We start from the raw sequence: 13862 nt of genomic DNA on the forward strand, positions 1-13862 counted from the left end.
ACTGTAATCTAGTCATGTTAGTTATTTTTCACATATGATAAAGAATATCCCCGTGATGATTGTTTTCTGTCTACGTGTTGCCGCAACATTTGTTTTGCAATATCCATCGCATGAAGGGGTTATAACACGGCAACATCAATGGTATGTGTTAGCCCATCCATGGTGTTTTACATCCTGCGTTAGCGTTAAAATAGTGGACATAAATGGTCTCTCCCTATTGGAGGTTTTCATCGTTAGCGGGTACATCCAGCGACGAATGATGGCATGAGTTTTCTGTATTACACGTATGCTAATCCCAGATGTTAACCAAGAGTGATCATGTTTAAATATTTTTGGGGCACAGGACGAGGATTTTAATAGGCTAATGCAGTCACTCACATTTTGAAAAATGTACGGCTGTGCTCAGTCATGCCCGCAGATATAAAGATACGCGTGTGTGCTGTGTTTGTAATTATGTGTGTACCCCTTTAAGAGCAGAGGGGGGCGGTGTCAGGTAAACTAGGAAGTAGAAGTAGGCTGGGCAGCAGAGACCGTGTGCTTCTGTTTTAAAAAAAAAAAACCGTCAGGCGATGGATCAGTGGCGCAGCTTAGAGGGAACATTGGTTAAGACTACATAAAATAAGCGACGTCTTTCAATATCTATGTTTTTCTCCTCGTGACAAATTTTACCCGTGTGATTTTTCGTGTTCAACTTTGCATATTTGAGAGTGCGATACACAGTGACTGCTAATGTAAGATCAGGCCTTGCTTCTTTCCCTCCAAAAGGCCAATGGCCAACACCCCTGAGCCACACCCACCTTTTTATCCAACAACCAGCGTATTACAGCCTGGCATCCATCATGGCGGCTTTTTTTTATTTTGGTCTATTTTGTGTGTGTGTGTGTCGTGAAGGCGGCGTAGCAGAGGGCGGTGTGAGGTCAAGTCACCGCGGCAACTGTCAACCTGCAACCCCCATTTCGCCCCTCCTCCTTTCATTGCCATGGCTGCGGCGAGGCTCGGTTACCACGGGGACGCCTGAAGCCGTGGAGGGAATGTGAGACGGGGGGGCAAAACGAGTTTTTTGTTTTTGTTTTTGTAAGAATGCCGTAATCCAATATGGCTGCCTTTGTGTCGGAACTAGTAGCGGCGTCGGGAGATGACTAAACGCCGCCAGGAGCGTTTTGGCTAGCGCTCATCGCCAAAAAGGATGTTGTAGTGAGTTAATGTGCCACAACTCTCGCTTTGATTGATGCCGTTTTACTCCACCTGGCGGCCATTTTACACTTCCTTATGAATTCTACCGCATGGTGTCGCTCCTCGAGTCATCTGTGTCCTATCATTCAGCAGTCGGCCAGTTTACATTATACTTTCTTTACTCTCGATGGAGTTTCTATTCAATTTTCATATTTCATATATTTTTACTAGTATTATTTATAACTATTTATGATGACAAATCCTAAAATTCCCAAAAGTTAAATTCAGGGAAACATTTTTTATCTACAGTTTATAAAAAGCAAAATTTAGATGGACCACACAAGTGAATAAAAGATAAATACAAATAAAACACAATGGCCAAATACATAATTCAAAATATCTGGTTTTACATCTTTTCAAGGATTGCATTAAAGTTTAATGAATTAAAAGTAAATACAACGCAGTAAGTACACTGTAACAAAATATTACTATAATATTAAGAGATTAAAAAAATTAGTTGCAAGGTAAATAATGGTATAAAAGAAATTGTATGATAGATGCATCTATGTATGTTTATCGTATCTACTGACTATTTTTTTTAGTTTTTCGCATTATTTCTGTTATGCAAAGTGGTGATTATTCTTAACAGGTGAGAGGAGTTAACGGATTAATCATATTATTGGCTGTTATTAATGATATGAAGATACTGCAAGAACACATTTGCCTGAAAAGGATGTTGACTTGTTCATTCTAGTACAATTTCTCGTGTAGAATATACATTTTTGCAAAAAAAAAAAAAAAGTAAGCATGTTACACGTGGAAAAAATCGTTCAGCCTTAGGATGTAGTATAGACCTATACCGGTAAGTGGGCGTGTTTGACGAAACGTGGGATTGTATTGAGTATTTTCGCTTACTAGATGACAGAAACACTCACCGGTGCCTTTTGAAAAATACCTTCGCCTCGCGTGTACTTAAAATTCTGTACACTAACTAACCTGTTAAAGTACAAGTACGCAGAGCGTACGTTTATTGGGTGCCTGAGCGAAGGTAGGCATTTTTGGTGTAACTGAGAGAATTTTAACGTTTCTTTAAAAAACCCAATTAAATACGAGTTACTATGAGGTTATTGATTCATGTTTTGAGCGTGCATGTCAGTAGTTATGGGCTTTGTGGTGGTTTGACATAATTATCCAAGGCTGATTAACGTAATCCAGATTATTTTTTGTTGTGCCGGATTCCAGGTTTAGTTCCGTGTTTTTCTTTTTAACAATGTGTACATTTTTTATCTGCAGTAACTCGTTCATACGACTGACTCCCTTTATTCTGCACAACAGCTGCGTATTATAAGTAGGTAGAAGGAAAATGCGACTGTGTGAGTGCGATTTTGGGGGCGCCTGTTGTACTCAAGTGAGAAATTATTGTTGTTTGTATTTATATTATGCACTCTGGCAGTTTAAAATGGAAAAAAATAGCATGAGGAGTCATCATAATGATATAAAACGTATATTGCATTCATTTTTTTAACTCTATTGTTTTTTTGTCATTCTGCTGATTTCTATTATGCATGGTGTCTGTTATTGTAGCATCGTGTGATTGTTATTGGTTTGTCTTTCAGATCACGGCCACCTCCGCTCTCCCTGCCTTGACTCTCCTCCCCACCATCCTCTCCCGCCCCTCTCCTCCTCTTCCTCTCCCACTCCCGCCCCCCCTTCTCCCACGGCCCCCTCCTCGACCTCCAAGATAGATTCCCTCAGGAGCAAGGTTGACCTGCTCAAGCTGCCACTGGCCCTCTCAACCAAGTCCATCTCGGAGCGCAAGAGCCAGCTGGGCGGCGTCGGCAAGCCGTGCGGCACGGGCGGAGGAGGAGGAGGAAGCGGGGCTCGCAAAGCCCGCTCGCCGCCCGCCCGAGACATGGACAACGAGTCACAGTATTCGGGATACTCGTACAAGTCTTCCCACTCCCGGAGCTCCCGCAAGCACAGGTGGGGCCGCACCGCACCTACTGAACATTTAGCCTTTCAAAAAGACGGCTTTGCGACTGTGGTGTCAATTATTCACCTATTTCCTAAATCTTCCGCAATAAACGTTGAACAGTGTGTTTTTCAAGCCAAGCTCTATATGTCTATTTGTGTTGATTTTTCTGTCATCATGGGGTGCTGTGTATTAATTTTGTAGCAAGTAACAGTGGTTCATTAATTTTCAAGATGCATTCAGCGCTCAATGTAGGGGATAACCTATACCCGCTACAAATTCAAACATTACAAAATGACGAACTCACTATATAGTGTATAGGGAGGGATTCAGACCGCAGCCTTCCCGCGATGTCATCAACTGGTCCTCTTCATACCTGGCAGGGATCGGCGGGACCGCCATCGCTCCAAAAGCAGAGATGGCAGCAGCCGCGGAGACAAGTCGGTGACAATTCAGACGCCCGGAGAGCCGCTGCTGGACGCAGAATCCACTCGAGGGGATGACCGGGTGAGTGAACGTCACTTTAAACTGCATACACTCGTTAAACCTCGACACCCTTTGCGCAATGGACCTTCCCGATGGCGATCTTAAGCTCTGCCCCCTGAGCCATGTCCGACAAGCTTCCAAAATGGCGATTGTAAAGAGCATGTTTGAAGTTGATTCTCTATCGCGTATTCCAGATAATATTGGGGTATGTTTTTTGCCAAATGCCTCAGACTTGTCCAGGAGAGTTCTACAGAGGTCTCAACTATTTCACAAAATTAATATTTTGGACCGAGCAGGATGCAATGTCACGAATTAAAGCGAAATGTTGGCGAGTGATGCAAAAAAGTTTGACGCCTCACCAACTTCATATTGAAATCCAACAGGATAAAATAGTGGAATCGTACTGCGCATGTAAAGCAGGGTGAATACTATTTACTTGGAAAGATCACGAGTAATATCATTGTAGTCTTTAAAGTCAGTGGGTGTATTCATTTGACTTGGCTCGTAATCGAACCCCAGTGCTCTGTCTTAAAAGTCCGATGTGATACAAATCAGCAAACAGACATTTCTCTTGCATGACATCGCGCATTTACGTGTCCCTAACCTGACTCTTCGGCATTAAACATGACACACTTCCTTCGCCAGGTCAGTGATACACTAACAAAGTGAAAGTTGTCCTCCTGCAATGTATAAAGCACTGATAAAACTTCTCCCTCACTTACCTTCGACCATACAGCCTAATGTTTGCTGATATTGTCCACATTTAGTTGCACATGCGGTCTTCCGCAAGCCTTAATCCATCGAACACACTTTGTCAACTGTGTTTTAGGTTTTGAAAAATGAATCAACCGGGCCCCTTGTAACATAGCGGGATATCTTTCTTCAGAATTGCACGTTCCCCAAGCGCATCTGAGGACCATTTTCTTCATAACATGAACTTTTCTAAGCGCACGCTACTGTCAACCAGCATTGCTAGTGAGACAATAGGGCGAGAGGGGCGTGTCAACCCAGGGGTTAAGACAATACGGCTATCTAATTGGCTATTATCGTATGACTGATTGACAGGTCGGAAAGGTCCATTGTCATTGCACTGAAATATCGCTCCAACGCAGGGGTCACCAACCTTTTTGAGGCTGAGGGCTACTTTGTGAATACCCATCGTATGAAGGGCCTGTTTGCGGCCAAGTTCCAAAATAGCAGAACTCCTTATGTTACTTATATATAAATACTTTATGCTTTAAATTTTTCATTAATGTAAGCACGTCAGATACAAAATTTAAAACACTAATAATAGTTATTATAACAATTTGTGACCTTTGCTATTTTTAGAACATGTTTTGCGGGCGCCTTAAGTGGTCCTCGCGGGCAACCGTGGGCACCACGTTGGTGACCCCTGCTCTAACGGGCATGCTAGAAGACTATCCTTGCACAACTGTGAGTTCCGAGAAAGAAAAAAGCTCCCTGTCAATGGACTGTCTGTTGCGCTTCGTTATTGATAGTTCGTTTCTTCTGTTCTTTGTACTCAACATCTATGTTGGGTGGTACCAACTACCAAAGACAAATTCCTTGTAATTTCCAAATAAAGCTGATTCTGATTCAAGTAATGTACTGTATGTCTACCGTTAAAAAGCATCCAGTAAACGTGCTAATTGATGAACTGTTTCAGAGGCAGAGTTTCAGGAACACAAGATTGTCAGCTTGTTCTGGAAGCTTGACTGTGAAGAGAAAAATATAGTAGAAAACCAAACATGGAGCCCAAGACAAGCAGCTCTCTGGTTTTTGTGTGGGTTACTCCTTAAACTTGGACAGGTTTCATATCATTAACGGGCCCTTCTTATTGTTTGTCAGGATGACAACTGGGGCGAGACCACAACTGTGGTCACGGGGACGTCGGAGCACAGCATCTCTAATGAGGACCTGACACGAGTCACCAAGGACCTGGAAGAGTCAACTCCTCTGGAGTGCAAGCGCTTCTTGGGCCCAGCGCTGGGCGGTTGCCTGAGCTTTTTTGCGCTGGTGACGCCGCTGGCTTTCCTCGTGCTGCCACAAGCGCTGTGGCGGGATGCCCTGGAGCCTTGCGGCACGCCCTGCGAGGGCCTCTATGTCTCACTAGCCTTCAAACTCCTAGTGCTGCTTATCTCTTCGTGGGCCCTCTTCCTCCGGCCTCCGCGCGCCACCCTGCCGCGCTTCTTCGTCTTCCGCTGCCTGCTCATGGTACTGGTCTTCCTCTTTGTGGCATCCTACTGGCTCTTCTACGGTGTGCGTGTGCTGGAGCCCCGTGAGCGCGACTACCGTGGCATCGTGGAGTACGCAGCCTCGCTCGTGGACGCGCTGCTATTCATCCAGTATCTGGCGCTGGTGCTGCTGGAGGTGCGCCACTTGCAGCCCGCCTTCTGCCTAAAAGTGGTGCGCAGCACGGATGGCGCTAGTCGCTTCTACAACGTGGGTCACCTCAGGTTAGTCCCAATACCTGGTCATACATTTTTAATAACCCTTGTTCTCAAAATATTATGGTCAATAGTGGCAGCGCTATGGATTATTTTATATCCTAACACAGAACTATGTGTGGGAGCATTAGTAGTCCCACTAGGCACCAATGTTGTGGGGTTCCACAGGGTTCAATATTAGGGCCACTGCTCTTCTACGTGTATTTGTGTCTGGGTTCCATTTTGAATGCATGGAAATTTCTTCCTTTGCTGTACTGATACAGTAAGGGAAAAATATGCCGTTAAAGTTGCTTTTATGTGGTGAAGACAGTTTGGATGGCCTTGAATTTGTCTTAATGGAAAGACAACCAAAGTGATTGTGGTTGCAAGTCAATTGCAAGGTACATACAGACAAACAATGATTCACACTTATAGACAATTTCAATGAAGCGAACATTACCAGGAAATAATACACACACAGGACGTCCTGAACTGACATTCAAACCTTGAACTTCTCAACCTTGAGGGAGAAGTACGACTAGCTCACCATGCTACCTAATTGAAAAATGTCTTTCAATCCATAACAGAGCCCTGTTCTAAGGTCACCAATTTTTTTAAGGGTCTTCCAAAGCATTATCATCGTCAAAGACCAATGTTAAGCAAAGCTACAGTGTTGTTGGATGCACAGATCAGCATTGACAGCTGTTAAGCTGCACACAAACACACTACAGTACATGTAACCACACGTTAGCAGTCAGAATCGCCAATGCACAGCCGGTAAAACCCGTATGAACATTCTAAACATCCAAAACAGATAAAAGTGACAAAGCCAAGTGCTGTGTGTTCTAGTATCCAGCGGGCAGCTGTGTGGGTGTTGGACCATTACTACAACGACTTTCCCGTCTACAATCCTGCCTTGGTCAACCTGCCAAAGTCTATTCTGTCCAAGAAGATGACAGGCTTCAAAGTCTACTCGCTTGATGGTAAAGATGCCCCCCGCCCACTTTTTAATGTAGAGTAAAACTCACAGAATTTTCCTCTCTTGTATAAGAGCTGTAAACAGATAACCATACTTTCCCTTCAATCAACCTATGCTCCATTGTATTTAAATATACATAATTATAAATATTATATAATACATATGATAGTTTTTAAAATTACTAAAAAAAAAAATTAAATTCAAGTCCACTCCTAAATAATATTTTCTCCAGGTATAATGGCTATGTGTCACAAATGTATTAATTATGTAAAAACAATTGTGTAACAAAAAAATTATAATTCCACAGAAAACCCCGCCAACAATTCAACAGGCCAGTCGCGCGCCATGATCGCCGCAGCCGCCAGGAGGCGAGACAACTCCCACAACGAGTTCTACTACGAGGAGGCGGAGATGGACCGCAGGATCCGCAAACGCAAGGCCAGGTAGTGAGACGCCAACGCAACCAATTTAGCTTTGGCTTGCGTGAAGTGAGTCTAAATGTTCTTTCGGAGGTAGTAAACCCTCATTCCAAATAACTAGATTTATATGAACTGCAAGTTGTCAAGTATGCTTTGTCATTTTGTCTCATACCATGGACACATTCTTTTTTTTTTTTTAATGAATCCTTTTAAATAAGACTCGGACTCAACCTATATTTCTCCATTTTGTATTGAGAGTTGCAAAGGGTTAGCAAATCAGAACATAATCGTTACTCCTTGTACTGTACCAAAATAATAGTCCAACAAATGAAAAATCTGCTTTTGGCTGATCTGTTTTAGCCGCCACATTTCTCACTCTTTTTTTTTTTTTTTTTTTTTTTTTAAATGGCTTACTGTAACCGGAATCCCTTGCAATTCCTCGTCCAAGGGTAGAAGTTTTAGCTGTCGGTGCCCTAATTCTTGCCTTTCCATCTTGTCAGCTACCTGCTTAACCTGCTTCACTACACAGCTCTCGTAATCTTTCACGCCGTGTTGGATAACGTTTCTCAAATTCAAGCTGATGTGGTCGCCAGCTTTGTTTGTGGCACTCTGTTAATACCCGAGGCTCCTGGTGCACAGCTTTTTTTTTTTTTTTTTTTTTGTAAACGTTCGCATTTTGTGGTCTGGTCGTGTAAATTTCTTCTCTTGGTCTTCTTTGAATTGTGGATTGTGATATCTCCCTCCTGACCTGTGGTGGTTGTCAGTGCTGGCTTGGACTCTTTTTTTTTGCAGATCTCACAATGTTTCTATTATCAACTGCTGTCAGCCAAGTGTATGGCTATTTGTCTGTTGCCCAATAAACTAGTACTTAATTTCTTTTTCACGGCACTGTAAATGGTTGTACTGGCTCTGCCTAATGTTGGTGGAATAGCTCTGATTGACTTTCCTTATTGTCTCAGCTTCAAAATGGTTTGCTTTTCTTCCATCGACTGCTCTTTTATGTTTACATAACAGCAAATGCAGTTTTCACAGCTGAAAGCCGAAAACAACCTCTATCTGACGTTTAAGCTTTTACCATAATTTCTGGCCTACAAGCTGCGACTTTTTTCACACGCTTTCAACCCTGCGGTTTATGCGGTGATGCGGCTAATTTGTGCATTTTTTTTTCTCACGGCCGCTAGGGGGCAGAAAAGATAAGAGTGAGACCGGTGTAGTATATGTGCCGAGGAAGTAACTTTTACCAGTCCGGCCCTGTTAGCGCTGTGCTAGCCGTGTCTCAGTGATTTTTATCGGTATGCTTTTTTTTTTTAACCGACCCTGTTAATGAGGCGCTAGCGTTAGCATTAGTACGGCACTAGCGGTAAACTCTTTGTGTACCGTCTTTCTTTGTAAATATCTCGTGTTTCAATGTGTGCACTCGCGGCTTTTACACAGCTGCAGCCTATGTATGTACCAAATAGTATTTCCTTTACAAATGTACTGGGTGACGCTTATAACCAGGTGCGCTCTGTACACCGGGAATTACGGTAATCTGAAAGGCAACACCTGAGCAACTGAATGCCCGTTAGTCACATGCTGTACTACGTTTGCACAGTTGAAAAGTGTGTGGAATCAAACACAAAGTTGTTAAATACATCTAGTTGTGAATACCATGAAATAAAATCTGGGATTTTTGCACATTTGTCTCATCTTTTGATCTGAAACCCAAATGACCTGAATTGACCCACCCGTTCCAGTACTTTTGGAGGGAACTGTATATATCCATCCATTTTCCGTACAGCCTTGTTGTGACAACAGTATCGCCACTAAAAGTCCCTCCGACATTGCAGGCTGGTGGTGGCGGTGGAGGAGGCGTTCACGCACATCAAGCGCCTCCACGAAGACGAGGCGGGATCGACCTCGTCCCCCAAGCACCCCCGCGAGGTGATGGACCCCCGCGAGGCGGCGCAGGCCATCTTCGCCCCCATGGCGCGGGCTATGCAGAAGTACCTGAGGACCACGCGGCAGCAGGCCTTCCACAGCATGGAGAGCATCCTCACGCACCTGCAGTTCTGCATCACGCACAACATGACGCCCAAGGTCAGAAAAATATACACCGGTGATTGCCAGCCTTTATAGAGCCAAGGCACATTTTTTACAGTTGAAAAATCCCACAGCACACCAACAAAAGTAAACGTCACCAAAAATGGATCGATTTAATTACTGTATGTACTTCCTCCCATCTAATAGAAGAGGATTATTTTTGTTCTGTCTGTCATTGTGCCTCACTGGCATAAATATTTGAATGAAGATACATTATTTCTTGGAAATGTTTTTTTTTTTAGCAATTACATAAAATTGGATAACTTCCCACGGCACACTGTTTGGGAATCACTAGTATACACGATATTCATCCTGATGTGAAAATTCCGGTAAATAATAATAATTAGAATAATCTGTCCCCTAGGCGTTCGGGTTAGGGTCACTCGCGCACACTTCACTGCAAATACAAATACTTTATTTTGAATGTTTATTTGTGAGATGGGAATTTAAGTGTACAGCTTTTTCACAACCGCTCGATCACAGGTGTCAAACTCAAGGCCCGGGGGCCAGATCTGGCCCGCCACATAATTTTATGTGGCCCGCAAAGGCAAATCATGTGTTAACTTCCATGATTCTTGCTGAAAATATGCACCAAAATTTCCTATATAAATATAATGATGTGATTAAAGATTTTGATGGTTTCTCAGTCATAACTGAGCTCTGAGGCAAACCGTACCTACAATGTGGCCCGCTACAAAAATGAGTTTGACACCCCTGCTTTAGATGGTGCTTATAAAATGCATTTTTTGGTGTCAATTTTCCCTACACATGTGTACTGTATAATACGACTGACTTTTGACAACTTTTTGAGTAAAAAAATGCATATTACCCCTGAGAAATGACTGTAATATACAGGTATTTATATATGTATTGTACTATTATTATAGTTTATTATTATAAAATAGACTCAGTACCTACAGGCATGTGCAAATCTTAATATAAAAACATTTAATTATATTCTGGGGAAAAAAATTACATATCAAAATCAATATTGGTAGAGTGGCCGATCAAGTGGTCAAAGTTTCCCTGGTTTGACTCCTGGCATCGCATGTCAAACTGTAATTTATAATCATATATTGATTAAAATCGGTTGTTTATATGCATTTAAAAATAATCCCAAATGTCTATTGTTATACATCAGGTTGCTATGCAATTCTTAGATCCCTGCTGTCCCCCACACTGTTCAGGCTTTCCTGGAGCGCTACCTGAGCCCGGGCCCCACCATGCAGTACCAGCAGCACAACGGCAGGGGGCGCCAGTGGACGCTGGTGAGCGAGGAGCCGGTAACGTCGGCGCTGCGCCAAGGCCTGGTCTTCTCCGTGCGCCGCCTCGACTTCTCCCTGGTGGTCACCGTCACGCCGCTTCCCTTCCTGCGCCTCGGCGAGGAGTTCGTGGACCCCAAGAGCCACAAGTTCGTCATGCGGCTCCAGTCCGAGACGTCCGTTTGAAGGCCTGCGCTCTCCCCGAGGATGGGGAGGGGGGGGGGGGGGGACCTTCCATCAACTCCTGATGCCTTGGACTCGTCTTTTCTGTGTTGTTGATGGAACAAGCTGTAAAAAAAGGCATATTTTTTTCTTTTCTCTCTTTTTTTTTTTTTTCAAACAAAGGCGCCTTTTTTTGTTGTAACCACTTGAACTACGTGACCACCACGACGACCGCGATGCCACGTCGCGCCTCAAAAACTGTGACCGCAGCGCACCACCACTGCCCCGCCGCAGCTGGCTCCTGACCTTTTTTTGTACTCTTTTATTGTTTTTATACTCTCGTATGAAGCAGGATTGAGGGCTACACTCACAAAAAAAAAAAAAAAAAAAAAATTCCTAATAGCATACTTGTCAAAGTCATTTTTGGAAAACAACAAATTAAATAAGTTGAGCAAATTCAACATGCAAGAAGCGTCCAGCTGCCTCGATTAAACTTTTGCGGATTACCATCCATGACCTGGATGACCAACAATCTACGCACAGAAAAACTTTTTTCTTGTGTTGATTTTGACTTGGGCAATTATGCAATCGGGGCTATGAAATTGCTTAATATTTTTGTTTTTTAAGCAAAAAAATAATAATAAAAGCGTACTAGAATGAAGTTTTAGTTTTCGAGAATAAAGTCCTATTTTTGGAGGTGAACAGCTCTATCTCCCCCCCATAAATAGGAGAAAAGTGGTAATATTGTGACACCAAAGTTGTGCGTATGAAAACCAGAATTTCACCCCCATAAGAGTGATTAGACTTGTTCTTGGGGGGGATGAAAAAAATTGTGTATTTAAAAAAATGGATTGAAATTGTGATTAGTATCATCAAAATTATAGTTACGAATGTTGCTGCTGACAAATCCCTCCGTCTATTAACGGCCCGCTGAGTCTCAACAGAAACCCGAATTCTGGGGGGAAGTCTTTGATTGACAGCTGGGGGCGGGGTTTCCGGAGTAGTCAGTGACACGCCCACAGCGCCTCGAAGCTCGAAGAATGTCGCAATTCATTTGGAAGCCTGATTTCACATAGTTCTTGTTTTTTTTATTATTATTATTAATTGTCCATGTTTTCATACTTTTTTTTTTTTTTTTTTAGGATACAGGTCTTTTTTTTTGGTTCTTAAACTTCATCCTCATGTGATGACAACATTTCGAGGGCGCAGGGATGAGAACAGCTTTTTTTGTGACTTCTTGAAAAAATTCTATTCTTGGTGGGGGGGATCCAACTGTATTCTTGAACAAATTAACCTTTATTCTCGGAAAAAAATAGCTTTTCAGGCTTTATTTAAAAAATTGGTTTTGGTTCTTGAAAAAAAAAACATGTTGGAAAAATATTTCTTAAAAATCTTAAAAATAACCAGAAAATATGACATAATTGGAAAAGTCAGACTTCATCGAAAAATATGACCTAATACTTGAAAAATACAACTTCATTCTTGAACTCGGGGTTTTTACTCTTGAACTTTTTTTATTTTTCCCCCTTTCAGTGCAGCCCTGATCCTCGTCGGTACTCACGACAGAATGTAGCATCTTGTGCTCAGATAACACTTTTTGAAATATGAGAAGACTGAATTTTCTCTTTGTATGTTCATGCCTTGCCAGTTCACTTTACACAAAAACAACACCTTAACACAAAAAAAATTTGAAAGCGTTCCCTATAACTTTAACTACAGATGACAACATAACCAATTTAGTGCATTTTATTGTTTTTGTCAACTCATTTTTAATAGCTCGTGTGCTTTTGGAAAAATGCTTAGTTCAGCTAATTTATTTTCCTCGAAATGTCAAAATTCTGAGTTTTATTTCGTAACAAACCTATCAGCTTCTCATCCACCATGTCTGTGCTTTAGTTTTATGGTGTTTTATGAAAGTGCATATCAACAAAACATAAACGCAACCTTAACGCCTTAATGGGCTCGATGCTGTGCAAAGCATCTCAAAAGAGTTCTTTAGGGCTCAAATGTAACATTTTTCTAACTTGTCTTACCATTTCTTTAAAGGTGCCTAAATTATGATGCAATTTTCTTTCCTGAATGTTTTTTTCAAGTGGCCTGTAAAAAAAAAAAAAAAAAAAAAACAGAAATGATGGTAATGTAGATTTTTTTTTTTGCGTCTGTATTTTCTTTTTTTTTTTTTAAACATTTGTTAGCGATGTATAAAGTGTTGTTAGTATTTTTCCAACATTAAATCTCTTAGTCTGTATAAAAGGTTGCCTGGTTGCCTTTTTGGTAATGTGTAGAATTTTTAAACATTGTGCCTTTTTTTTTTTAATTTTGAAACATCTTCTTTCTCACATATTTTTTCTCTCTTGAGGATTTTTCTCCACATTTTTTTTTTCAGGGACAGTCCTTATTTGTCATTTAATTCAGACTTTTTTTTTCTGGACAAAAATAAGACTTTTGGAAAAATGCGTTCCAAGGATATGGTTTCAATATGGATATGGATTTTTTTTAATTGACAACCATTTCTCTTGTAAATATTTAGCTATACACAAAAAATTACCCTTTTTTTTTTAAATAAGTGAGTGTAAGACCTGTATTTTTCCAGGTAAAAATCAGTCTCAATAAAAATGCCACCTATTCCCATAAGAATGATTTTTTTCTTCAAATACTTCAAAACAACTTGGAAAAAAATAAAGCTTAAAAAATACTATCAGTAAAGCATTTCTCAAAAATATCGTTATAAACCTTTTAAAATCCCACTATCAATGACAATTTTGTTTTTCAAAATAATTTTTTTCTTAAATATGTTCAATGAAATACAATAAAATACAACCCATAATTTTTTTCCCCTTGAATAAAAAAAAAAAAAAAAAGACTTCATTGTCTCGTAAAGACGCTCTAACTAATTCTGAT

The 13862-nt window shown here is 41.3% G+C and overlaps 1 protein-coding gene across 1 annotated transcript; it reads left to right on the top strand.

Annotated features, from left to right (window-relative positions):
- The first annotated feature begins 916 nt into the window (after positions 1 to 916).
- Positions 917 to 12998, top strand: vangl2 (VANGL planar cell polarity protein 2). Its single transcript, XM_061839877.1, has 8 exons — positions 917 to 1033; positions 2790 to 3156; positions 3529 to 3652; positions 5480 to 6087; positions 6907 to 7040; positions 7344 to 7479; positions 9285 to 9534; positions 10725 to 12998. Exons 2-8 carry the CDS (start codon positions 3086 to 3088, stop codon positions 10983 to 10985), a joined length of 1584 nt encoding a protein of 527 aa, XP_061695861.1. The 5' UTR covers positions 917 to 1033; positions 2790 to 3085; the 3' UTR covers positions 10986 to 12998.
- Positions 12999 to 13862: the final 864 nt, after the last annotated feature.

Source organism: Syngnathoides biaculeatus, chromosome 13, assembly GCF_019802595.1.
Source record: "Syngnathoides biaculeatus isolate LvHL_M chromosome 13, ASM1980259v1, whole genome shotgun sequence".
NCBI classification, from domain to species: domain Eukaryota; kingdom Metazoa; phylum Chordata; class Actinopteri; order Syngnathiformes; family Syngnathidae; genus Syngnathoides; species Syngnathoides biaculeatus.

Excerpts from the sequence above, each read along its gene's own strand:
- vangl2 (XM_061839877.1), top strand. The coding sequence starts at position 3,086 with ATGGACAACGAGTCACAGTATTCGGGATACTCGTACAAGTCTTCCCAC. Across the intron at positions 3,653-5,479 it reads CCACTCGAGGGGATGACCGG|GATGACAACTGGGGCGAGAC; the intron begins GTGAGTGAACGT and ends ATTGTTTGTCAG. Across the intron at positions 7,480-9,284 it reads ATCCGCAAACGCAAGGCCAG|GCTGGTGGTGGCGGTGGAGG; the intron begins GTAGTGAGACGC and ends CCGACATTGCAG.